We start from the raw sequence: 25,899 nt of genomic DNA, 5'->3' as shown, positions 1-25,899 counted from the left end.
CTTGACAAAATGAGCAAATCACTAGGAAGAGTGAGGATGCACATCTTTGTTGCCGAGGGGAACAGAAGGCCACATGATCCAGTGCTAGCTACCAAGTTTGCCTCAGAGGCAGGTGTAGTAGTCAGGAATGTAGTACCAATTTTTACGCATTCAAAACAATACAAGGGGAAGAGGCTCGTCGCCGTCTATTGCAAAAGATTTGTGAAGAGGCTAAATGTACGTATGGGTATCCCCTCTTGACATTCAACACTACTTTGAGCAACTTTAACAGATTTACTTTTCATTCACACTACTATGTGTAGGAAAGGTTGCGCGTCAACGATGCTCACTCACCAACAAAAGAATCTTGCTGGAATGTAATACAGTCTGCGGTATGGCTGGAACGCTATAGGTTGAAGAAAAATACTTCAATGGCGTCCCTGCTAATCAGATCTGTACGACCTCTCCTATCTCATCCATGAACGATGCACAGTGGTGTGAACTTGTCAAGATTTAGTCTAGTGCTAAGAACAAGGTGTGTGAACCCATCGATTTGCTATCTAATCTTGCTATGGTCTACTTGTGATGTAGTCTAACACAAATAAAGCTATAGAAAACATCTGTGAAGAACAAGCGAAACCGTGCAAAAGTGAAGTACCACCAGGCTACAGGATCTTGCTCCTATGTTGTCCAGATGCAAAAATTTATAAGTGATGGTTGTGTTTTATTGTTACTCTTGCCTTTGTATAAATATAAACCGAAACTCATGTGCCATATGAACAGAAGGAGAACAAGAGGGAGGCAACAGAACACGATCAAGGACTCGAAGAAGAAAATGGTCCACCTGATGAAGATGTTAATGCTGTGGAAGTCTTCAGGGACTTCCATACCGGTAAGAAAAAGGGTCTGAGCGATGGTGCAAGAGCAGCAGTTGTAAGTACCTTATTTTGCTTCCCTTGAAATCTACTGAAGCCATTGCCATAAAAGAAGGAAACATAGCAAGAGCCTAGTGTTATGGAAATCTACTGAAGCTTATGTAATCTCTATCAGCAGTAGGCTAAGGAAGACCTATGCATTACTTGTTATGAATCAATATCTTGGGTTTTCAATTGAAGTCCTCTTATACTATCTGTAACCTAATGTTTTACTGATTGAATTTCGCAAGAAGCTATGGAAACTATGCAAGCAGAACATGTTGCTGATGGGCAGCAACCAGTTACTAGTGCTAATGTTGTTTGCAAGGTCCTCTGCATCAACCAGGGCAAGGCCCCCTCCTAGGGAAGCGGTAATAACCTTTTTTTGAAGAATGTTGATATCTAGACAAGCTCCACCAAAATAGAGACATCGGCGGAGAGAATGCTTCGGGAACAGCTTGCTGCTGAACAGGAAAGTTCTGCTGCCCTCGTCGATCAAGTGGATAAACTAAAGAGAAAGACAGAAAAGACTGAAAGAGGGCTTGAGGAATACAAGAAACGGCAACAGGAGGAGTACAACAATCTTCGTGAGCTATGCACGCGCATCAGCACTTCTGGTAATTCTCAGTCTTCAACTCCTGCGGCTCGATGCATTGAACATTTGTGGTTTGCTGTGTGGACTCATGTGGCGGTTTAATGTGTGGACTTGTATGCCGGTTTGATATGGTGATACTCTGTCAGTGGTTCGCTACTGACGTGTGAAATGTGTAATTGTTATTATTTGATTGCTAGGCTAAATAGTTATGTAGTCAATCTGTGCAGTAGTGACGATCTCGAATTACTTCTACGACGAATTGATTGTACTCCACGTGGTAGAACCAGGACAGGCCATGTGAACAAATAAAAATACGACAAGTGGACGAACCAGTGCATGACATGTGCACGTGGGCTATTAAAATCCGACACGTACAAGGAAGTTGTGAAGCCACGTGGCCGAATAAAAATACGAAGCGTGGACGGACAGCTCCATGACATGTGGTCGAATAAGAAACAGCCACGTGGACCAATAAAAATACAAAATATGGTCCAATGAAGAAGTGACACATGATCCAACCGCAACATGACATGTGTGCCAATAGAAAACTGACATGTGGAACAACAGGGACCCGACATGTGGTCCAGTAAGAACTTGATACATGGAAGAACCAGAGATGGCCACGTTGTGCAATAAGAAGGTGACACGTACCTGAACCATCTCCAATGCAACAGGCTATAGCATGTACACGTGGGCTATAGCATGTACACGTGAAAAAGCATCTCCAACGGAAGCATCCACCAGCGTGGCAGCCCCCTATCACACATGCCAAAACAGTTCTATGACGATCTGTTTTTCGTCGCAGATCAAGACACTTCTACGACGATTTTGTCAGATTCGTCATAGATGTGCAAGAATGACGCGAATTCTATGACAAACCGTTTTTCGTCATCAAACTAAAATTATGACAAATTTAGCTCCTTCAGTGACGAAATCTATTCGTCATATAAGTGGATATTTCTGGTAGTGTCTCCGTTGCACCACCAGGACACTCCAAACTCCTCGAAACCAAAAGGGCACAACACCAATTAACAGACAAGAAATAAAGGCTAGCAGAACTTGGGCCAGGGATCCGGAATGGAGAATTTGACTTGGACACTAATGGAGGATTGGATCGTGGACTCAAACACAGAAATTGAGACGAAAACAGGCCAGGACAAGGGCATCGGAGAGAAAAACAAGGAAGGCTCCGTTCGGAAGGTATGGTTCTGGAGGAATTTGGATGGTTTAGAGGAATTTTTGAGAAATTTGTGAGAAGAAAACATAGTTCCAGATGAAAAAAGAAGCGGATCAAGTCGGGTTTAAGGGCACACGAACGGGGCCGAAACTTCTAACCGTCGCAGGACAAGACTCGAGTCACCTGGTTCTCAGGCGCCGAGACTAAACTGTTGCCTTCTTAAACCGTCTCATCTTCTCAACCAAACATAAAACTAGAACCGTGTCATCCCTAAAAACTGGGTTGGGTCCGTCCCATCCCACTACGCACCCAGACCAAACGCTACCCTAGTCACCCTACCAGCGTCGCATCTTCCTCATGAAGACGGGCACAGCCTCGCGCCCGTCCGCCAAGCCAAACTCAAACCTCAAGTTTGCTGTTCTCAAATCTCAAGTCAGCAAGCCGCAGCGAGCTGGCGACTAGCGAGGCATGCGTTGCGGAGGAGAAGCACGATGGCAGCTACATGCATACGAGCGTGTCGGCGACCCAGCGGCGCATCTGCGAGTGAGGCAGCGAGACGTTTAATGTTTATCCTTTTCTCTTCCCGGTGTTGTCTGTGCTGTCATAATAATCGATTTAAAGTTTAAAATCGAAAACCGAACTGATAAAACCGACACTGAACTTATCACAAACATGGTCGGTTGTTGAATTCTGAAAACGAAGTTTACGAAAACAAAAAAAAGAAATGAAGTGTCGATTAAAACCGATTGCCCAGTCCTACGAACATCTGCCACCAAATTAAAAAGAATAGGTGACAGGAGATCACCTTAGCAAAGCCCTTTAATAAAACTCCTAAAGAAAGGACCCCTTACCATTTAAATCCATAGTCACTCTACTACCTTGAACAGCTTGAAGAACCCACTCAATCCACGTTGAATATTTGTCACCTCCTCTTTACGAAACAACTTTTTATAGAACTCAGTAACTTGTTACAATTCCTCCCCTTCTACTATCGTGCTGCTATCATCTTCTAACGATAATAATGAGACATGAACATGAATGTTACTGGATGGGTACAATTTCTGAACCACACGTAGACGCTTACTCATTATTAGACTGAATATCGGGGGGACTATGACATTATACAAACAATTAAGGAGAATACTGACACTGCGATTATTATTATTAGACTGAATATCGGGGGACTATGACATTATACAAACAATTAAGGAGAATACTGACACTGCGATTATTCATTCGCTTGTTACATACTTTGATGACGCAAGATGATGGGTAAACCTGGACCAGAACCGAACACAGGAACTGCTCGGGAACATAATATTCCTGCCTTTCAGCATGCCTTACGGCGACAAGGTGGGAGGGTCGGTGGAATGAAATAACCGCGAGCGCTGTCGAAAGCCTTGTCTTCATTTACACCCGCAGCAGTGCGTTGGCTGTTTCCTGACAGGGGAAAAAGTATACAGTTGAACCACAGTTGGAGAACGAGATTATTTTGGTCAGGAGAACGAGGAACAGATCTAATACCCAGAACAGGAAGATTAGTGTGTCCTGATCCAAGACCTGTCGGCCGTCCGCCATCTGAAACCGGTATGCCCTGGTGCTGCTCACCTAGAACGGTGGCTCCAGCAGCGAGCTGTCCGGCCATGAGCACCGCCATTGCAAAGGCAACGAGGGCTTTCTTGCTCCCCATTCTACGTGCTTTATGGTATGTAGTTTCCAACAAAGGTTGTTTTTTTCGATCTATGTGCCACCTCTTATATACAGCATAATCCGAAGTAATGTCACTGTACTAGCTGGCAATTAGGTAGTAGAAACTGCTGTGATGTCAGCTCCACCCCTATGGAATCAAAATCTTGTAGGTTATGTAGCCAGATTCTAACTTAGATATGCAGCATATGATGGACCCTAGATAGGTATCAATATCTCCTAGTAATATTACCCCGTGAAGGTCTAGACCTATGTGCTGAGATGGATTTGTATGCCATCTCATGTTTAAGTTTTTGCACATTTATTTTCTTTTCTGACTATTGTGGGAATTGGATTGTTCCAAATGAAATTTCCATATAAATTCATATGCGACTCGTGCATTCAAAATATGATTTGACAAGTTCCATATAATAGCAACACCAAGAGATGATGTATTGTCTCGGAATCAAATTTTATATTTTTTTTAGAAAAAACAAGCTACAACAAGTTTTGTATCTAGTAATTCAAAATAAGAAGGGGCAATTATGTATTTGGCACTGGAACAAATCAATCTTATTTATTTAGCACTAAAATTTTTGAACTTTCTTATTTGACATCGAGTTAAAATTTTCTTTTGTAAATGACACTACCGTCGATTTAGTGCATCCATCCGTCAGTTGACTGCATTGACCTTCTAATATATCTTTCGAAAGTACCAAAATGCCCCTCTATACTTGTGGGGCGGACGCGCATGGTGCCCCCTCCACTCCCCCAAGTGGGAGAGTCCTTCCACATCTACTGCGCGCACAACGCTAGCAACATCATCTTCACCGTCAAGGCCGACAACGCCATGATAGGTACAGTGACTTGTTCTACACCTAGATTCATCTAGTCTAGAATTACAAAACAAGCCAATATGACCATGATGGTTTCTGTCTGACCGGTGGTTGTTTGCATGCAGTGGATGACGAGTACATCATCGTGGGCTCGGCGAACATCAACTAGCGCTCCATGGACGGGGGCCGCGACACCGAGATCGCGATGGGCGCGTACCAGCTGGGCTACCTAGCGACCAGGAACCAGCAGGCGAAGCAGCTGCAGCAACAGCACGTCGGGAGAGCAGCAGCAGTAGTAGCACGTCGGGCGAGCTCTGCGAAGACCGCGTGCTCCGTGCACCGCGCGCCCAGGCTGTGAGCTCCCCGGCTGCGTGCTCCGCGCGCCACCAAGGCTGCGAGCTCCGCGCGTTGCCCGGGTCGCGTGCTCCGCCGGCCGAGCCATGCACGGTGCGCTCTGCTCTTGAGCCATGATGTTATGATGACGACGTCTATTCTCCTTTTCTTTTAGAAAACTAAAAGATAAATACCTTGAAAATATAAGTTACGTATTTCAACCAGCAGCCATCCTGAGCCATGCATCCTTGATCTGTGGCCGAGATGAAAGGAAGAGTGAGGGGCATAATCTGTACCTGCTATTACCAATTTGAAATTTATTAATTATTTATTTGCAGTCTTCAATTATCAAAAATCCACATTTTAGTTCAAATAATATTTATGATTTTCTTATTTGACCTGTCTATTTATTTTTTTTCTATTTAGCACCATAGACTTTTGCTACAATCAAGGGCATTTATGTCATTTTGCTAGCTATTTGACACCGTTACTGGTCTAAATGGACGGCAGTGCCATTTACAAAAGAAAATTTCAACTCGATGCTAGATAAGGAAGTTCAAATTTTCTAGTGCCAAATATGAAAAACCGATTTGTTTTAGTGCCAAATACATAATTCTCTCAAATAAGAAACCATCTATCCTGGACTTCTCGTGGCCTATTAGAGCCCTGTTTTATTTTGGATTACTGGATACAAAACCTGTTGCTGTTTTTGCTAAAAGAAAATCTAAAATTTGACTCCAAAACAAATATACATCGTCTCTTGGAGTTGCTCTTAGAACTTTTGTCTATGTTACACAATGGCTAAACTAAGGAATTTGACTATTAGTTTTTGACGAACTCTTGTATTGCTCTAAATTTATATAGGCAAGAGAACTTATTATCGCTCAGCATTCAACCCTTTTTAAATGCGTTGAATGATGATTCTATCACAACACGGTCGTCGTTGAGTGATGATTTGGAACAATTTTTCGTACAAGAGTTACCTCCGTCTGCCATAATTGTTGTGTACTTCCGTCTGCCATAATTGTTCTGTACTTCCGTAGCATGTTTCACACTGAAAAACTGAAATTGAGAGGTCTGGTATTTATTACAATTAAAGTTTATAAAATGCCTCCTTCCTGTCCACCCCTCTATCCATCTCACATTCTCACTGCTCTTCCTAGTGGTGAGCTAATTTCAGTCTACCATTATTTTCAGTAGAATAGTTAGACAATAGGCAATAATGCGGATCATGACTTGCTCATATAGGACAGGAAAGCAAGAATAGTTTGTCCTATACTACAGAAGACCATGACAACTGATGCTAAAGCTGTGAAGCCTAACCATGTGTTACCGAAATGTTTATGCCACAACCATGCCATCCATCTATTTACTCGACTTTGATAATGTGCTTCCATAGTATGACATAACGACTTTAGATAATGCTCACCGCTGAAATTGAAATCAATATTCTCGAAGAGCTCAGCAAACAGAGATGACACATCCTTATCGCTTTCTAGCTTATGTACAATGACTCCTTTCCGAGAAAGCAAAGCAACATCATCTGGAACACTGATGAGCTGAGACATGAAATACACATAAGAAGCTAAATCATTGCCAACTGAGGGACAGGTCTGCTCAAAAGCAAGAAGATTCCTAAATAGAGTGCCAGATTTATCATCAATTGGCAAACATGGGATATGAAGTAATCCATTTCTAAACTCTATACCCAATAGAGAGTGCGGCTCATGTTCATCAAATATCCTTTCTGTAAATTCAACCCCAGCTTCATGGTATTCTTCTGCTCTGCGCCACCGTTTCATTATTAGCTTAACAGAATATCTGTCATCAGAGTGTGCATTTTGTAGTGCATTCTTCTCATTCTCATTTGAGCCAACATAACTACCCAAGTACTTGAAACCTGAACATAGAAGATTGTAAATGTAACCAGCCGTTTTCTTCATTTTGTGGTTGTCTTGCATTCGGTGTGTAGGCTTGAAATACATGTAACATAAGTGGAGCAAATGGTCGAAGTCCCTTGGCCTGTTGGTATCTTGAATTGATAGAGGGAAGTGCACCAGAATACCTTCTATGAATCTTGCCAAGTTATCTGTAAGTAATCTGGGTGTAATGCTTTCATCATCTACTAGAAGCTCATATATTTTGGTAACAACAAAAAAGGGGATTTGGTTTTCTAACAGGAGTAGATCATACACAGCAGAACTATTGTACCATTGTTCACCCATCTCTAAGTTCTCTTGGTCCTGGCCAACAATGTTACCATGAATGTTTTCTTGATGAGATCCAACTCTATTTTCTTCCATCTGCAAAGCGTTCACCTGAAGTACAAAATCATCGTTTGTTGTGCAAGAGAGGTTAGGCATCCCCGACATTGTTTCACTGCCATTTGTAATTGATTTATTCTGTCCAACAAGAAGCTCTGTCAGTTTGTCTCGTTCATAAGAATATTTTCCATGCATATCTGCTTGTAGTCTGATCCCTCCAATGCCATTAAGGCATACAAGTATGAAGCAGGCGTCAAGCAAGAGCATTTCCACAAACGTTGTTCCTATTATTATGTCATCCTCTGCAGAACACACCCTTGCTTCCCTCTCTAGTGCTGATATCACTGCTAGGTAGTCATGTAAACTTCTACTGGGATTCAGTTTAAGGACATAGTCAAGGCACATCCACTTTTCTTTTTCCATTGGTAATAATGAGGGGATACCGTGGTGAAAGGACCAATAGAGAGAACCCTTGGCTCATAAGCATTTGGATCTGATGCACGAATGTGTTCGAGGACCTTCTAAATCAGGGTGCATTTAGTTCCATGGTCATCAATTATACCATGGGACCGGCCTGTTCGGTTGGCTGGTTCGTATCGTTGCTGGTTCGTGAAGAAGTACTGCTGACTGATTTGTGTGAGAGAAAAATATTGTTCCGGTTGAAAATTTACGATCGTTTACGACAAGCCACAGCCAAACGAAGGCTGATACAAGCTCTCGGGTCATGGAAGCAACCAATTCATTGATAGCACGACTGTAATCCATGCATAAATGGCTTTCAGACGACATGCTCGTCCTAGAAAGAATTCCAGAAAATGTTCAATTATGTAGGATAAGGTACGGAAATGCTTAGACATTTTTGCAGGAAAAAGCCACTCAAACAAGTATGACATCCAATACCAATAAAAGGAACCTGCAAGGAACCACATCATGTAACCTAGCAGGTAAAACAAACAGCAATGCAGGAACAAAATATGCTATTGTTGCTGCTTCAAGTGACAATGCGAAGGAGATCTCAATCGCTTTCTATAAATTGTATTTTGAATAGAAATTCTAAATAATAATAATAAATTATAGAAATTTTAGAAAAGAAATGAAGAAATTCTAGAAAATACAATAAATGATAGAAAATAATAAATTATAGAAATTCTGGAAAAGAAATGAAATCATAGAATTTTATACGCCCCGTTCACTTGAACTTAGCCTGACTTATCAGCCATAATACAGTTTTTCTCTCACAACAAAACAGCATCAGCCGGCTTTTCAGCCGCAAAAACCATGATAACAACCGCTTATTCTACAAAAGAAAAGAAACGAATTCAAAATAGAATTTATAGAAATTCAATTCTATTTTGAATAGAAATTCTAGATAAGAAATTATTGAAATTCTTTCTTAGAGAAGAAGGCGCTTTGCCTTAAGTTACCAACAAGTGTAACCGGATTGAAATTCGAAAGTTACCAACAAGTGTAACCGGATTGAAATTCGATTTTCATAAAATATCTTCATCGAAATTGTTTCAAGAAGTCATATCATCTTGATGTGATGATCAGTAAAATCAATAAAAGCTTCCATCTCTAAGGCCCTGTTTGGGAGTTCTGTAAATGTATTCACTGGCAATTGTCTTCCGGTTGTAATTTTTTTTTTTGAAACGAACCGGCAGGAGAGCTGCCCGCTATATTAAAAAGAAGAAACGTCCAGACGGACACTGTACAACTCAGTCAACTCGACTCTGTACACAACTAGAAAAACAAAAAACACAATAATCACAATTTAAAACTAGGAGAGAAGTTGAAGGAAAGTAGAAAGGTGCTTTGCTCCCGCCAAGATCCACAGTCTCGCCTCGTCTTTGATTCTCTGAAGAACCATAACATTGGTCGACTCTGTGTGCTCAAAAACTCTCGAATTCCTCTCCTTCCAAACTTCCCAGCAAACTAGTATAATGAGCGAACGTAGGCCTTTCCTCCTCGTACTCGGCGCATTTGACATTGCCGTCCACCAGTTCTCAAGTGTCTCGCTATGTGGCCATGCACTCAGGTGTAGGTTGGAGTTTTGTGTCCAGGTGGCAATTTCCTTCCAGAGGCGCTTCGTGAATCTGCAGTCCCTGAAAAGATGCAGGCCTGTCTCCGCATGAAGCCGGCATAGTGTGCAGGTTCCTTGGTTTGGCCACCTCCGAGCTTCCAATCTATCAGCGGTCCAAACTCGGTTTTGAATCGCAAGCCAACTGAAGAATTTGCATTTAGGTGGTGCCCAAGGTTTCCAAATGAGTGCCTCAAAGTTGTTTTTGGTTGCACCAATAAACTGGGCATGGTAAGCAGAGGATGTTGTGTATTCACCATTTTCCTCAAATTTCCAGGAAAGGTTATCTGGCGTGCCCGTTCTTAGAATTATGCGCCTAGTTGCTTGCCATAGATGTGTGTATTCAGCTAAGTGCTGGGCAGAGAAATTATGATGCTGAAGGTTGATGTCACGAATCCAATTATTATCAAGGAGTGCCTGCTGCAGAGTTCTATTTTTCCTTCTGGAGATGGCAAATAGGTGCGGCGCTACGTCGCATGGCCGCTGACCGTCTAGCCATGCACTCGACCAGAACAATGCTCTTTTTCCGTCTCCTATTGTTAAAGTTGTGGATGCCGCAAAAAGGAGCTGATCGGTCGTGTTACATGGGGTTTCCTCCCCAAGACTACCATCAGAACTTGCCGACCATTGTCGCCATAGCCATCTCAACCTTAATGCCCTTGCAAACTTCCCTAGATGGAGGATGCCCAAGCCTCCAGAATATTTTGGTCTAGCTGACCTCGGCCAATTGACCTTACATTTTCCTCCTGTTAGCGTCTCGGCGCCTGCCCATAGGAACCTCTTCCTCTGCCGATCGATGTCCTTGATTGTCGCTTTTGGTGCACGGAGGGATGTGAGGAAGTAGACTGCTTGCGAAGTAAGGACCGCTTTAACCAGAGTCGAGCGACCTGCTGGGTTAATTTGGCGCCCATTCCAAGCAGTGAGCTTGCTGACCGTTTTGTCTACCAGAGGCTGGAAGTCCACACGCCTTAGGCGCTGATGCGTTAACGGTAGGCCTAGGTATTTGGTTGGGAAGCATGAAATTTCCGTTGGAGAGCCAGCAAGGATTTCATTTAGATTTAATCCTTCACACCGTACAGGGATGATTGTGGATTTCTGAAAGTTGGTTTTCAGCCCTGAAGCCTCGCCAAACAAGGTTAGGAGCTGAGCCATAGCTAAGATGTCTTCCCTTGTTGGCTTGACAAAAATGGCCGTGTCGTCAGCATACATTGAAGCTCTAATTTTAGTTGTTCTTCCCCTCAGCCTGGACAAATGTCCTTTCTCGGTTGCTAGATCAAGCAGTTTTTGCAGTGGATCCATTGCTATGACAAACAATAGAGGTGACAGCGGATCGCCTTGACGAAGCCCTCTGCCATGTTTGATAGGCGCGTTCGGGATTCCATTCAATAGAAACCTCGTCGAAGAGGTGAAGAGAAGTGCAGCGATCCAGTCTTGCCATCGACTAGGAAATCCAAGCTTATTCAACAGAGTGAGGAGATATTCCCATCTGACTGAATCAAACGCTTTGGCGATGTCGAGCTTGAGCAATATTGTTGGGAGCTTAGAATTGTGGTAGCGTCTTATTGCATTGCGGACGGCCATGTAGTTGTCATGGATGCTTCGTCTTTTGATGAAAGCACTTTGCGTTGGGGAGACAATGGAACTCATATGGGGCGCTAGCCGTAAAGCAAGTACCTTGGCGATTATTTTGGCAAAGGAATGAATCAAGCTGATAGGTCGGAAGTCTGTAATAGCTTCAGCACCATCCTTTTTGGGAATCAAAACCACGTTGGCTGAGTTGAGGAGTGCAAGACTGTTTGTCCGTAGTGAATGGAAGGCATTCGCCGCATTGACGATATCAACCTTGACGATGTCCCAGCATGATCTGAAGAAGGCACCAGTGTATCCATCTGGCCCCGGTGCTTTGTCAAACGGCATCTGGTGGATAGCATGTTTTATCTCCTCTTCAGTGAATGTTGCGTCTAGTCCACTAAGATCATGGGATGGCAGGTTCAGCTCATCCCAGTTGATGTCGTGCTGCCGTGCTGGAGGGTGTCCCATGAATTTTGAGAAATGGTCCTGTATTACAGAAGCTTTGTCATCATGGTTTATTGCCCAGCCATGGCCATGTCGCAATCTTTGGATGTGGTTTTTCCTTCTCCTCGCATTTACTTTATGGTGAAAATATTTTGTGTTAGCATCGCCCAGCTTGATTGACGACAGTCTCGATGCTTGTTTACATCTAGCTCTTTCGATCACTGCTAGCCCCAAAATTCTTTTCTTGACCTTAGCCCGTAGAAGCAGCTCAGCAGCCGTGAGACTTCTATTTTCTTGGGCGATATCGAGCCTTAGGATGATCTCTTGTGCCATGAAGAAAAGTTTTTTGGCGTCAGAGTTGATTTCCTTGCTCCATGCTTTCAGTTTTTGCGAAGTAGAATGCAGTTTGTGGCACAGGACATGAAACGGCTCATGGTGGTCCGTTGTAGTATCCCATGCAGTCCTGACTACATCTTTAAATCCTGGGAGTTTGACCCAATAATTTTCAAACTTGAACGAACTTGGCCTTCTAGGTCCCGATTGGTTGGATAGCAGCAGAGGGCAATGGTCGGAGAGCGATGTTGAGAACGCATTCAGGATGTGGTTGCTGAAGGTAGCGTCCCATTCTGCGTTACAGAAAAAGCGGTCGAGTCTTGACATTGTGGGTCGTTGCCTCTCATTGCTCCAAGTGAATTTCCTGTTCTGAAGGCTAATTTCAGACAGATCACACTCATCTAGCGCCTCACGGAAGTGGCGCATTAGGCGTGGGCTTAGGTTCATGTTGTTTTTGTCAGCAGCTCTATAGATGAGGTTGAAATCGCCCGTGATGAGCCACCGCATGCTTGGCGCTGGCTTTAGCGCTTTTAATTCATCAAGAAAGCGTAGCTTGTCTGCACTGCAATGCGATGGACCGTACACCACTGTAAGCAGGAAGCTGGCGTCCGAGTTTTTTAGCTGAACTTTCGCCGAGACGTGGAATTCTCCGATGGTGATGTCAGTGCAGCTTACACGACATTCGTTCCATAGTATGATGATGCCCCCACGCGTTTGAGAAGGCCCTGATGCCGGCTTGCAAGCAAACTGACTCAGGCGATGGCCACCAAGGTACGAAGCATCATATTGACAGATTTGGGATAGCTTGGTTTCTTGTAGGCATGCAATGTTGCATGACGTCGTTGCTATTAATTGGTGGACGGTGTCTCTTCGAGCTTGCTGATTTAGGCCTCTAACATTCCAGGACAAGAGATCAATGCTGTGCGCACTCATGGAGAGGTGGTGAAATCCTCAAATTGGTGCATGATGGCCGCCTGCAGGAACATTCGTAGGATTGGAGAAAGATCGCCGAAGACTGATCTACATCTCCAGGCATTCAGGAGCAATAAAACAACTCTGGACGCATCACCCGTGGTTGAGAAGCAAAGTTGAAGCATACTAAAAATAGTCTTCGGCGTACACAAATCATGGTGGCCCGACAAGTCTGCAATCAGGCCTACAGCGTGAATGATGACGGTGGAATGTGTGAAGTACTGGTACAAATTCCGATACAATGTAGCTTGATACATATTAAGCGTTAGGACGCAAGTTGTGCAGTCTGCAATGACCGTCAGGCTGCTGCAGTCAGGATGGCTGCGTCGCGGAGTTCTTCGACTCCCTCGCCCACCATGCGAAGCAGCGCATCATCAACTTCATTTGGCTCTTCGGTGCCCAGGTTGAACATCTCCGTCAGCGCGGCAATGATGTCCGTCGGCAGCGGGCCATTGAACATGGCGATGTAGTCCTGCAAAGCGGTTTCCACAGGTTCAAGATCATCATGCAGGAGACCAAGTTTTCGGCAAAGGTTTCTCTGAGCACGCTGCATCTGGGACATGGGGCGAGCATTGGCCAGGCGAGCACTTCGCCTTACCGCAGACATGTCGAAGGCACGCTGGCGTCTGCGGCGCCTAGCCCCGCCAGAGGCCGGTGTTGGCGTAGTAGCAGCTGCGTGCTGTGGTTGTTGGAGCAGTGGCGCCATCGGCTTGCTGAAGAGTGTCGCTACACCATCGTCACCCTGAATTGTGGGGCTCTCCACTGCAGCGAGCTCGATGCGGGCCAATGCTTTCTCGACCGCAGCAATGGAGTTGTGTTCCACTGCTTCCACTGCTGCATTCGGTGGGAGCGTGTTGAGGATGCGGTCGAAGATGTCACGCACTGGTACCGTGGCGTGAAGAGCTCGGCCTGTCGGAGCTGGCTGGGGGGGGCGCTTGGACCGGGCTTCATTCCCGGCCTCGTGCAGGTCCAGCCTAGCAGCTTCTGGGGGGCCTTGAAGCAGGCACCCAAGCCCCTCAGCTAGCGCCGAAGCTTTGTCGATGTAGTCTTGCATGAGAGACTTCAGCAAGGAGGCCATCTCTCCGGTGTGCTGGACGCCCGCCCGCTCCACGATGCGCTGCATAGCACCTTGGAGGGCCATGGCGTGGGCTTTGAAGAGGCGCTGCAGCTCAGCCTCTTCAGTCACCTGCAAGACACTTACTTGAGGAAGCTTAGCCGGCAGCAGGAGCTCAGTTGGTTGCACCACAGCATGCTCGAGGGCGTCGGGAGCCCTTTGTCGACCTCCATGCCTGCTGCCATGTGCCCAGAGGCGACGTGGAGGGGAGCGGTCGCGTTCACGGTAGCCATCAGCATCGCTGTGATCACCCCGGCCATACCTGCCAGGGTCATCTCGGCCACCCCGGCCATAAGTGTCGTAGTCGTCGTCGTCGTCGTGGCGCTTGCCACGGCCCTTGTAGAAGTCAGGGTGGTCGTTGTTGTAGCGCCCCTTTGTCCCCTTAGAGGACCTGCTATCAGGCCACCTGGTGCGCGGCTCCTCCTTGTCGGTGCGCCTAGGTGGTGGTGGGTGGTGTGGGAACTCCTCAAAAGCACGAGCAGGAACCTGCGCTCCGTCAACAACACCCAGGTGCCATTTAGGGAGACGTCTTTTACCTGGGGAGATGTTGCCTTTGTCGTCGATGGTGGAGGCGGTGTAGTCGTGGATTTCTTCCAGGTGGATGATGACAGCATGCCTGGTGCCTTGTTGCCAGTGCTTCGGCGGCGTCTCAGTCACCAGGATTGACTGAAGCTTGGCATCTTTGGCGTGGTTGGTGAAGGTGAGCCAAATTTTCTTGGGGATTAGGCTCGGGTTCGCTGTCCAGGCCCAGAGATCAATGGTTTTTGTCTCAGCTGGGTGGAGCAGGTCGGTGTCGATGGACTCCAGTGCACAGCGTCTCCCAATGATGCGCTCAACGATGCCATCATCCCAGGCATGTCTGGGCACACCATCGAGGCAGAGCTTGACACGGAAGAGGAGTGATACACCTAGGCAGTTGGCGAGGCTGCGCCACTTGACGAAGTGAATGTCGATGCCGTGGCGCTTGGCGAAGCCCTGCTGCAGGGCCCTGCTGCAATGATGACGATGATGGAACTTGATGAGGAACGCCTGAGGGTGATGCCTGGTGACGACCACCTCGCCTTGCCGGAGGCGGAACTCGTCACGGATGGCCGCCTCCACCTCCCTGGGACCGGTGTTGGGTGGCCCGGACATGGCCCAGGAGACAGCAGCAGTTTCCTCCCACTCTCGCCGGCTTGCCTCAGTGGCAAATGAGGTTGGGATGAGGCATTCGTCCTCATCAGGCCTCGTCTCTGGGTCTCCGAGTCTCGCCATAGCAGCTTGTCCCACGCGTGGCGGCGATGGCGGCGGGGGTAGGTCCTCCTTGCAGGCGCGCCGCGCAGCTGTGCTCGAGCGTTGGGTGCCAAATCGCCTGCAATCTCTCTCTCTATGGCCAAGCCCAAGACAGCGGAAGCAGCGGATGGGGTCTCGGCAGGATGCGGCACGGTGGTCAGAGGAGAGGCACTTGAAGCACTTTCCTTCGGTTTTGAGGTGAAAAGCGCGGAGCGCAGGCGATGTAATTGCAGCCTCAGCGCGCAGCTGGCCACGAAGAGGATGCGATGCACGATTTGACGGCCTGTGGCGTTGCAGGGCTTCAGTAGTTGACCCTTGTTGCAGCTTGCGCCACCAGTGCTTCACCCTGGCCTCGAACCACTCTGCTTCAGCCGAATTGAAGGCGCGCGTTGTAGGGGAAGTAGGCTGCCGGTGCAGCGCCGCGCGGCGAGGTGACGGGTCGTCATGGCGGCCTCGGGGAGCGCCGTCCGTGCGGAGCCGACGAGACGGCTCGTCAGCGAAGGCACGGCCGTAGTAAGTGCATCCCCTTGGCGTAGTAATGGCGGACTGGAGGGTGCGAGCCGTTGGTTGACGGTGTAGGTGCGCCTTCATAACTGTAGAGTTGTGCCGCTTGGCGATGTCCGCGTAGGAGGGCTGTAGGATGCCAGAATCCGGCGTGGCTGGGATCAGCAGGTCGTCGTCCAGCGCCGGCTGGCGTGTGTGGATCGGTGGCGGCGGCGATGGGGTCTCAACTGGAGGTGCGCTTCGATCTCCCGAAGCGGGCCTGCTCTCAGATTCGTCGCTGTACGGAGGCACGCCGGAGCTGTTGGGGGTGACCGGGATGGGGTGGATCTGCGGGATGGGCTCGCCGCGGCGGAGGATCTGGGGCTGCATCGGGGCGGCGGGGGCTAAGGTAAGAAGGTGGATATCGGCCGATGCTTACCCAATGTACCTTTTCCAAACCCACTGAAAAAAAATTTCCCACTGCAAACTATTGTTTAGATGTTTTGTAAATAAAACCAACCTGTACTTGAGTCTTGTATCCAATAAAAAAACGCTCACATATTTTATAGGCATTTCTGAGGAATCAAAACAGAGCGAGAGGGGATGAGCAGGGTGACGTGCGTCACTGGCTGACCGTGAGTTTAGATCTGAACTCGTTTTGAAAATTTCTTAACTCAAAATTGTACAAATAAAAAAGGAAGAAATCAATCTATTCATTCCTCTTCTCAACCGAACCCAGCACTTCAGAATCTAGTAGCAAGATATACAGATGTCCCACGTATGCAGCTGAAAAAGAGAAAACGCAAAGATCACCACCATGAATAATATCATGACCAAATTCATCACGGATCCACCTTGATGATGGTGACCAACCTAGAGGGGGCAGGGGGTCCGGTCTGAGAATCAAGCTGAATCTCGGAAGAGCATCAGCACGGCCGCTCGAGAAAGGGCTGCATCTCCATAGAGCACCAGCATGGCCGCACGAGAAAGGGGGGCTGCATCTCAGAGGACCAGCGCAGGCCGCGCGAGAAAGGACAGAGGAGAGGAGCGCGACCGGCAGTGTGGAACGGCGGCAGAGGAGGAAGGCGAGGCTGCGCCCGGGCGAGAAAGGACAGTGGAGAGGAGCACGGCGGGCGGTGCCGAATGGCCGCAGAGGAAGGGTGCGGCGTAAGCCCGATACCCGTAGGATAAAAAATGTGAGCTGAGCAGGTCTGTTTATTTTGATTTTTTTATTTTAATATTTTTTGAAAATTAATTTTAAATCTTTTAAAAACTAACCGAACCGACCAAATCATAAAAACGTAAGTACAAAAACAATCACCGAAGCGATCAAATTCCTATACTTAAGCTCTCATAATCCCGGTAGTCCGGAAATCACAAAGCATTTCAACCAACTCTCGACATACAAACCAAGATCGTAGTGATTCAACACAACACATCATCCGTTACAACATTTCACAAGTAGCATTCAGATTACATCCATCAGAGTTTAAATAAAATATTACAAACCAAGTTCGAATGTGCGGAAGCAACATAGTTTAGTACATAACTTCATAGTTTTCAAATACATTGTCAAGCCTGAGTCATGTCCCACAAAAGCATCATCAGGTACGAGAACTAGTAGCGACCGCGCCCAACGGGCTAGTCTTCATCCCCAGCTAGGAGAAGGCAGTACTTGTAGCAACCAAAGTAGAACTGGTCATCTGCAATAGGTGGGAGATAAACCCTGAGTACGAGAAGGTACTCAGCTAGACTTACCCGTCAAACCAGAAGTAAAAGACACCAAGGATCATGCAAGGCTTATGAGGTGGACTAGCTGGACACAGTTGCATAAAAGAGCTTATGAATATAGTAACCAATTTAAACTTAGCATCAAGTTATCATCATTTACCTGTCCACTAGATTAGCACCTGTACTAGAGCACTCACTTATTAGGAGCAAACAATATTAACCATAGCAGGTATAATAAGGCTGTCATCATCATATCATCATTTCCGAACCATTATGTTATTTAGTGTATCTACTTTGGAGATAAGCCCGTCAAGTTCTCACTAACCGGGAGAGACGGCGACTCGAATCGAATTACAACTCAGCTGAGAGGGTATTCCTAACTCTCACCCTGACATACTTAGCAAGGGTAGCCGTGGGTCACCTTTGGGACAATCTCAGGAACCAAATTCGCGGGTTCGATCAGCGCCAGCACTCTCAGGGATCACCCTTCTGCCAGGACGATAAGTACTTTTAAATCACATGCCCTTGGACTCACGCATACGGCTCCCTTCCGAGCCGCACTTTATACTTATCGACTCCTGCCTGAGGTGAGCTACTCGGCTTCGCGGTCGGTCTTCAGACACGGCCAACTAAGAGAGAGGCATGTGTTCAACATGAACAGGAAAGGCTCCAAGATTCAGTCCTTAATCGACACAGACAGAGTCACTGCAAACCGGACAAGCCTCCGTCCGGTCTTTATTTCAAATTAAGACTAGTTCTTTTCCACGATAGCAAATATAGCCAACCGTGCCATATGTATCTTCCTATATCTCGCAGGTGACAGGAAATCACCTGACTTCTACCGTGTTTAAGCAGGGCTAAGCACTACACGAGCCTGAGCTACATAGGATTCAGGGTATCAATATCTAGGACAAGGATTGGATAATCAATGCAGCAAGTGTTTGCATCCATACACCTAAACTTAATGCAACAATATATATATGTAACAATAATACTTTAACTGCATTTCGGAAATTAGGAGGCTTAATATGCTCCGGGGCTTGCCTTTCACAAAGTTGCACGGACGGTGATCCTGGGCACTCAACGGCGACCTCGTCTGGCACTTCTCCTGAAGGCTGCACCTCCTGAACCTCCGGTGTCGGCTGCTGCTGCTCGCTCGGTTCCTCGAATTCCAGCAGTGTTACTCCCTCCGGTACACCTATTGCATGCCGATGCACAAGATAAATATCATGGATGCATAAGGAATGACATGATGCTCATGATGAATGAATCACAGTAAGTGTTTACGAAAGCATCACTGGACACTCGTTTACCGAGTAAAATAGCTCTATTCAAATCACTTTAAACATGTATCTAACTTAACTTAAAGAACAAGATCAACTTACCTAACTTGCATAACCTAAGATAAAGATGCTCATCTTCAGTTAAAGGCCTAACACCTAGGAACATTACCACACACTTAGAAGTAGTAAAGGCATACTTAAATTAACATTTAACGTTTATATGCACACAAGTAGTCCCTTAATTTAATCACAACAAGAGTTTTATAAATCCAAATGACTTGCATGAGGACATTCTGGAAAGCTTATGAAATTCTCTACAAATCAATTGTAAACAATCAAAGCATGATTCTTACGTTAACCAAATCGAATTCCAGTAAACCTAGAATCTGTCCAAAAATAACAGGGTTACTAAATTAAATATTTAGTGATGATGCAAAAGCATAATTTGATCAAACTAAGTTTACCAACTTGTTGCACATACCAGAGGAACACTAGAAAGTATAGTACCAACTTCTAAATAAATTATTTAATATTATTTTCTAATTTATTTAGTTAATTAGGTGATTAAAGTAATATATAGTAAAACTGTTCAGAAAAATCTACAAAAATTCTAGTAGCTATCTCATGCTTCACATAGACTACCATAAAAATGTCAAAGCCATTAGGCAAGCAGAACTTGCTGTACCCAAAATAACAAGTGGCATATCTATTTTTAGCATAATTAGGAAACCCTAATGAAAAGTATCAAGCAACAGATTTCACATTTTTCCTAGCATCATTCTAGCATAATAATAGCACTCACCAAATTTTACCCTTACTAGATCTATAGAAAAATTATGAAAATTCACACAAGATCCATCCATGCAAACAAGATAATATTCTATCTCCTACATACAGTGTCCAAAATATATAAAAATTTAACTACAAGCTATTCATGATATGAGCAATACACCATAAAAATTTCATGCCATTTGGAGCTACCTAGAAAAAAGATATAATTACTCCTATTTCTTGCATGATTAAAAGAGATAAATAGAAACTTCCATTTTCATAACAGAACATGGCATGGATTATATTTTTAATAGAAACTAGACATTATCATGAACTCAACAAAATTGAAACCACATCATTTGGATCTACCATCTATAAGCTACATATTTTTGAATATATACACAAATCAGTGAAAAGAATAAAACAAAACACAAATAAGAAAACCTATCTCAGCTACTGGGCCGGCCCGAAAGAATGGCGTCCCACAACACGCGCGCGTACGCAGGCGCTGGCGCAGCCCAGGCTGGCTCCCGCCTTCGGCTCGGCGACTGACGAGTGGACCCCACGCGATAGAGAGACAGACAGGGGAAGGGAGGAAGACGACGGCGCAACTCGTCGCCGGTGGCTCCTCCGGTGAGGTCAGCGGTGCTACGACGTTCGCCTTGCCTGTGCGCATCTAACGGTGCCCTCAATCGAAACTATAGTTGCGGCTACAGGGGGTGGCGACGAGCATGGCGGCGCACGGCCACGGCATGGCCGGCTCCGGCGAGACTAGAGCGTCCTGGCCCTATCGGTTGACCCTACGAGCATCAGTAGCATCCACAGCACCTAGCGCAAGGCAGAGAAGGGATGGCAAGGGCGTGAGGACAGTTGGCCACATGGAGCGCCAACTCCGGCGAGGTCAGCCATGGCGGCGGTGGAAGATTTGACGAACACCCGCTTACCAAGACTCGATTGAACGGTGGAGGTGGTAGAGGGGATCACGGCGAGGCTCTGGGCGAACTGGGCAACACGTTTTTGCAAAGGGGCGTGAGCTAGGCGAGGGCGAAGGTTCGGCCGGCAATGGCGGACGGCTATGGCTCGGCGCTGCGTGCCGTGAAGGCGAGAGGGAAGCGAATAGAGCTGGCGAGTGCGTCGGGCAGGCGCTGGCCTTCTTCTAGAGCGCGGACACGCGACGTGGTGGCGTCGGTAGAGCATGAACGCCACATGGCGAGCAGCTCCTGCGCCGGTCAGCCACGGCAGCTCTGAACGTTTTTCTAAATTTTTCGTTTCAGTGTTCAAAGACGATGACTGACAGCGTGACTTCAACGATTCGTAACTTCCAAACGGTGGCGATCTGGTTCATGGTATAGTTAACAAAATGGAAGACCTAAGTGAGTACTACAACTTCTTCAATTGGAGCTCGAGTTGGTTTGGCCTGGTTAGGGAGATACAAGCCTCCAAACATTGGTACACGAAACTGTAATTCACTTAAGGACTTAGAAAATTTCTAAGTATGAAATCAGCATGGAATTCTGACTTGTGGGGCCATGTTTGAGCATGTTCTAGCCATTTTCATGAGATGATCATAAAACAACTTTTGTTCCTTGATAAATTAGCTACAACTTTGGTAAAGAGTGCACAGCCATGCAAGGTCTCTAAGTTAGTCTTTTGAATCAGTCAAACAGTGGCACTCTAAGGGTCATTTCAAGTCAAACCTCCACTTAAGGGCAATTTTGTCATTTTGATCTACATGAACAATGTCCAAACAATTACCCTAAGTGTAGTTAAGGTGTATTAGACCATGATCAACCACTTTACACAATTGTTATACTAATTTCTAATGATCACATGTGATGAAGCATAAAACAATCAATTCACTCAATTGTTGCCATTCCATGTTTCACATGTTGCATTACTTTTGTTGCAAGCTTAACTTGCCACATTCCTACCATGTTGCCATGTTTCAAGGTATGAGAAACTCATGTTACATTCACATGTTGCACTACTACCATTCATAAGCAATCAAGTATGAAACAACAGAATTTGCGAATGTTGCATATGTATGTTTCAGTGATAATGGCATGATGACATAGGATGATGCATATGTTTATGAAATGAAATGCAATTTGTGGAAGCCAAACACCTAGGGTGTTACAGCCCTCCCCCCTTAGAAAAATCTCGTCCCGAGATTTGGAAAGCGTACCATTTAGTATAGAAAGCCGGATAATTTTCCTTTAAATAATCTTCCCGCTCCCATGTTGCATCCCGTTCACTATGATTACTCCAAACTACCTTGTATAACTTAACTACTCGCGTACGAGTCACTCTTTCTTGAGTATCCAGAACTTGCACTGGGCTTCTCCTCATAAGAAAGATTAGATTTCAAGTTGACTTTCCTTGTTGCTATTCTTTCCTCGGGAATACGAAGACACTTCTTCAGCTGGGACACATGGAATACCGGGAATATAGCTCCCATTTCACATGGTAGATCGAGTTTATATGCTACTCTTCCACTTTTCTCGATAATGCGGTAAGGTCCAACATATCGAGGCTCAAGCTTCCTTTTAATTCCAAAATGCTTTACTCCTTTCATAGGGGATACCTTCAGATAAACATGGTCACCTACTTCAAACTCAATAGGTTTTCTTCTCTTATCAGTGTAGCTCTTTTGTCTAGCCTGAGCGGCAGTCATATTCTTCTGTATAGTTCAGACTTGCTCTTCGGCTTCTTTTACAAAATCAATACCATAGAATCTTCTTTCTCTGGGTTCCACCCAGTTCAAAGGAGTTCTACACTTGCGGCCATAAAGAGCTTCAAAAGGAGCCATTTTGATACTCTCTTGATAACTGTTGTTATAAGAGAATTCAGCGAGAGGTAACCAGTCCTCCCAAGAGCCTTTGCAAGAGATAAGACAAGCTCTAAGCATGTCTTCAAGAATTTGATTAACACGCTCAGTCTATCCTGATGTTTGCGGATGATAGGCAGAACTGCGGATTAGATGAGTGCCAAGATTCTGATGTAAGCACTCCCAAAAGCGAGCCTGTGAATTGCGGTCCTCTATCTGAAACAATGGATTTGGGTACACCATGGAGACGTACCACTTGTTGAAAATAAATCTCAGCATAATTGTGAGGGTGATAGGTAGACTTGACCGAATAAAGTGAGCGGATTTAGTTAGACGATCTATGATAACCCAGATGGAATCACAACCCTTTTTGGTAGTGGGTAATCCAACAATGAAATCCATGCTAATTTCTTCCCACTTCCAGCCAGGAATAGAGAGTGGCTGCAATAATCCGGGCCTCATGTGAATAGCCTTGACTCTAGCAACAGTTATCGACACCTTGCCACGTAAGCTGCGATTTCTTTCTTCATCTTGGTCCACCAATAATACAGCTTGAGATCTTGATACATTTTACTGCTACCAGGATGGATGGACAATTTAGAAGAATGGGCTTCAGCCATAATTTGATTTCTAAGTTCTTTGTCTTTGGGTACTACAAGCCTATCATTAAACCAGAGAATTCCTTTGTCATCGACCCTAAAGTGCTTGGTCTCTTGATCTTTCATCTTCCGCTTGATATGAAACACACCCACATCAGTCTTCTGGAGTTCGATAATTCGACTTCTAAGAGAGCAATCCACAGTGATATTGTGGAGTACTACAGGATGAAGGAGGTGTGCCAGATGAAAGTCTTCACTAACTAAGGAATTGCAATGGGCCTTTCTACTTAAGGCATCAGCAACCACATTTGCCTTACCAGGATGGTAGTGCACTTGAAGGTTGTAGTCTTTGATTAATTCTAACCATCAGTCGTTGACGCATGTTCAACTCGGGTTGAGTAAAGATGTACTTGAGGCTTTTATGGTCAGTATAGATGTTGCACACATTACCCAGCAAGTAATGTCTCCAAATCTTCAGGGCATGAACAACCGTGGCTAGCTCTAAGTCATGGGTAGGATAGTTGACTTCATGTTTTCGAAGCTGGCGCGAAGCATAAGCAATGACTCGGCCCTCCTGCATAAGAACACACCCCAAACCGGTGCCACATGCATCACAGTAGACATCAAAAGGCTTCTCGATGTTAGGTTGTGCCAATACAGGAGCAGAGGTTAGTAAGGTCCGCAAAGTGTGGAAAGCCTCTTCACACTTCGGAGTCCACACAAACTTCTCATCCTTTTGAAGTAGTCGAGTCATGGGCTTGGCGATTTTTGAGAAATCCGGGATAAAGCGACGATAGTAGCCAGCCAAACCCAGGAAACTTCGGACTTCTGTGACCGTAGTAGGTGCCTTCCACTCTAGGACTTCTTGCACCTTAGTAGGGTCAACCGAAAATTCCATCACCAGATAACACATGACCTAGAAAAGGTATCTTGTTCAACCAGAATTCGCACTTGCTGAACTTAGCATAAAGCTGGTTGTCACGTAACCGAGTTAAAACAATTCTCAGATGTTCAGCATGCTCTTCTTCATTCTGAGAATATACAAGGATATCATCAATGAACACGACGACGAACTTGTCCAGTTCTGGCATGAATACTGAATTCATCAGGTACATAAAGTGTGCCAGGAGCATTTGTCAACCCAAAGGACATGACAAGGTATTCGAACAAGCCATAACGAGTAGAGAAAGCTGTCTTAGGTATATCTTCAGGACGAATTTTGATCTGATGGTAGCCAGACCTCAAATCGATCTTGGAGAATACCTTAGCTTTGGAGAGCTGATCAAACAGAATATCGATGCGAGGAAGAGGGTATTTGTTCTTGATAGTAACAGCATTAAGGGGGCGATAATCCACGCACATGCGCTAGAGACTCGTCCTTCTTCTTCACAAAGATAGCCGGACAACCCCAAGGAGAAGAACTAGGCCGAATCAAACCTTTCTTTAGTAGCTCATTCAACTGACTCTTCAGCTCAGCCAACTCATTGGGCGGCATTCTATAGGGCCTTCGAGAAATAGGAGCCGTACCCGGAATGAGTTCTATCTTGAATTCTACATCACGGTCCAGAGGTAATCCAGGCAAGTCATCAGGGAAGACATCTAGAAACTCATAGACAACCGGTAGATCCTCAATGGCTTTGGCTAGGGTAGCATTGGCTGTATTGTGGATAGAGATATCACGAGGTAACTGCACTAGAAAACCCTTCTTATCCACAGGATCCCTCAACATTACCACACGGGTTGATGTATCGATCAACACTCCATTCCCGCTCATCCACTTCATTCCTAGGATTACATCGATTCCTACCCCCGGTAGAACTACAAGATCCGTAAGGAACTCTCGATCCCCAATCTCAATCTTTACATCTTTAACTACTTGGTTAGTCAGGATATTATTTCCAGCAGCACTAATACAATAACCACCCTTGACAATTGTAATCACATTCATCTTATGCATAGATGCAAAAGTAGAACTCACAAAGGAATGCGAAGCACCCGAATCAAAGAGCACAACTGCAGGGTGATCATTAACAAGGAACTTACCAGCGGTGACCACTTCACCAGCAGGAATTTCCTCCACAGTAGTGTAGTGAACACGCCCCTGACGGACGTTTCCCTGAGCATTCTGCTTGGAAGGATAGGGACACTTATTAGCCCAAGTGACCAGGCTAGTTACAGTTCCAGCACGGCCTGTTTGCTGGTGGGACATTGGAGCTGCCCTGCCCAGAGGTATTCTTTGGCAAGGAAATTGTGTACCCCTTGCGAAAACTAGTTTTAGCTTGATTCTTCTTCTGAGGTGGGTGGTACCGGACATTAGCATTGGGTGGACGATACTGGGTTTTGGATACCACTGGTGCTTTAGACTGAGAAGCACCTGCCTCAAAGTTTCTTTTACGGGTCTTAGAAGCAGCATATATCTTATCATTATTCTCCTGAGTCAGGGTGTCACTGATAAACTCATTGAAGGTGACACACTTGCAGTTGCCCATAGACTTCATCAGTTTAGGGGAAAGTCCCCTCTTGAAACTAGCTATTCTTTTGGCAGTCAGTATCGACGAACTCGGGAGCATACCTTGCCAGGTTGTTGAATGCCTGGAGGTATTCATTAAGACTCTTGTTGCCTTGGGTTAGCTTCAT

General features: G+C 45.6%; 2 protein-coding genes across 2 annotated transcripts; both read right to left on the bottom strand.

The window, feature by feature from the left end:
- Positions 1 to 6,749: 6,749 nt before the first annotated feature.
- Positions 6,750 to 8,207, bottom strand: LOC136526155 (UPF0481 protein At3g47200-like). The gene is made up of 3 exons (XM_066518918.1): positions 7,586 to 8,207; positions 6,950 to 7,420; positions 6,750 to 6,838 (listed from the first exon to the last, which is right to left on the bottom strand). The coding sequence occupies exons 1-3, from the start codon at positions 8,205 to 8,207 to the stop codon at positions 6,750 to 6,752; spliced, it is 1,182 nt and encodes a 393-aa protein (XP_066375015.1).
- A 5,273-nt stretch (positions 8,208 to 13,480) lies between these two features.
- On the bottom strand, positions 13,481 to 16,441 carry LOC136526154 (uncharacterized). Its single transcript, XM_066518917.1, has one exon. The coding sequence runs from the start codon at positions 16,439 to 16,441 to the stop codon at positions 13,481 to 13,483; it is 2,961 nt and encodes a 986-aa protein (XP_066375014.1).
- Positions 16,442 to 25,899: the final 9,458 nt, after the last annotated feature.

Source organism: Miscanthus floridulus, chromosome 19, assembly GCF_019320115.1.
Source record: "Miscanthus floridulus cultivar M001 chromosome 19, ASM1932011v1, whole genome shotgun sequence".
Lineage (NCBI taxonomy): Eukaryota > Viridiplantae > Streptophyta > Magnoliopsida > Poales > Poaceae > Miscanthus > Miscanthus floridulus.
The sequence above is the reverse complement of the archived record's forward strand: the minus strand, read 5'-3'. Positions and strand labels throughout refer to the sequence as shown.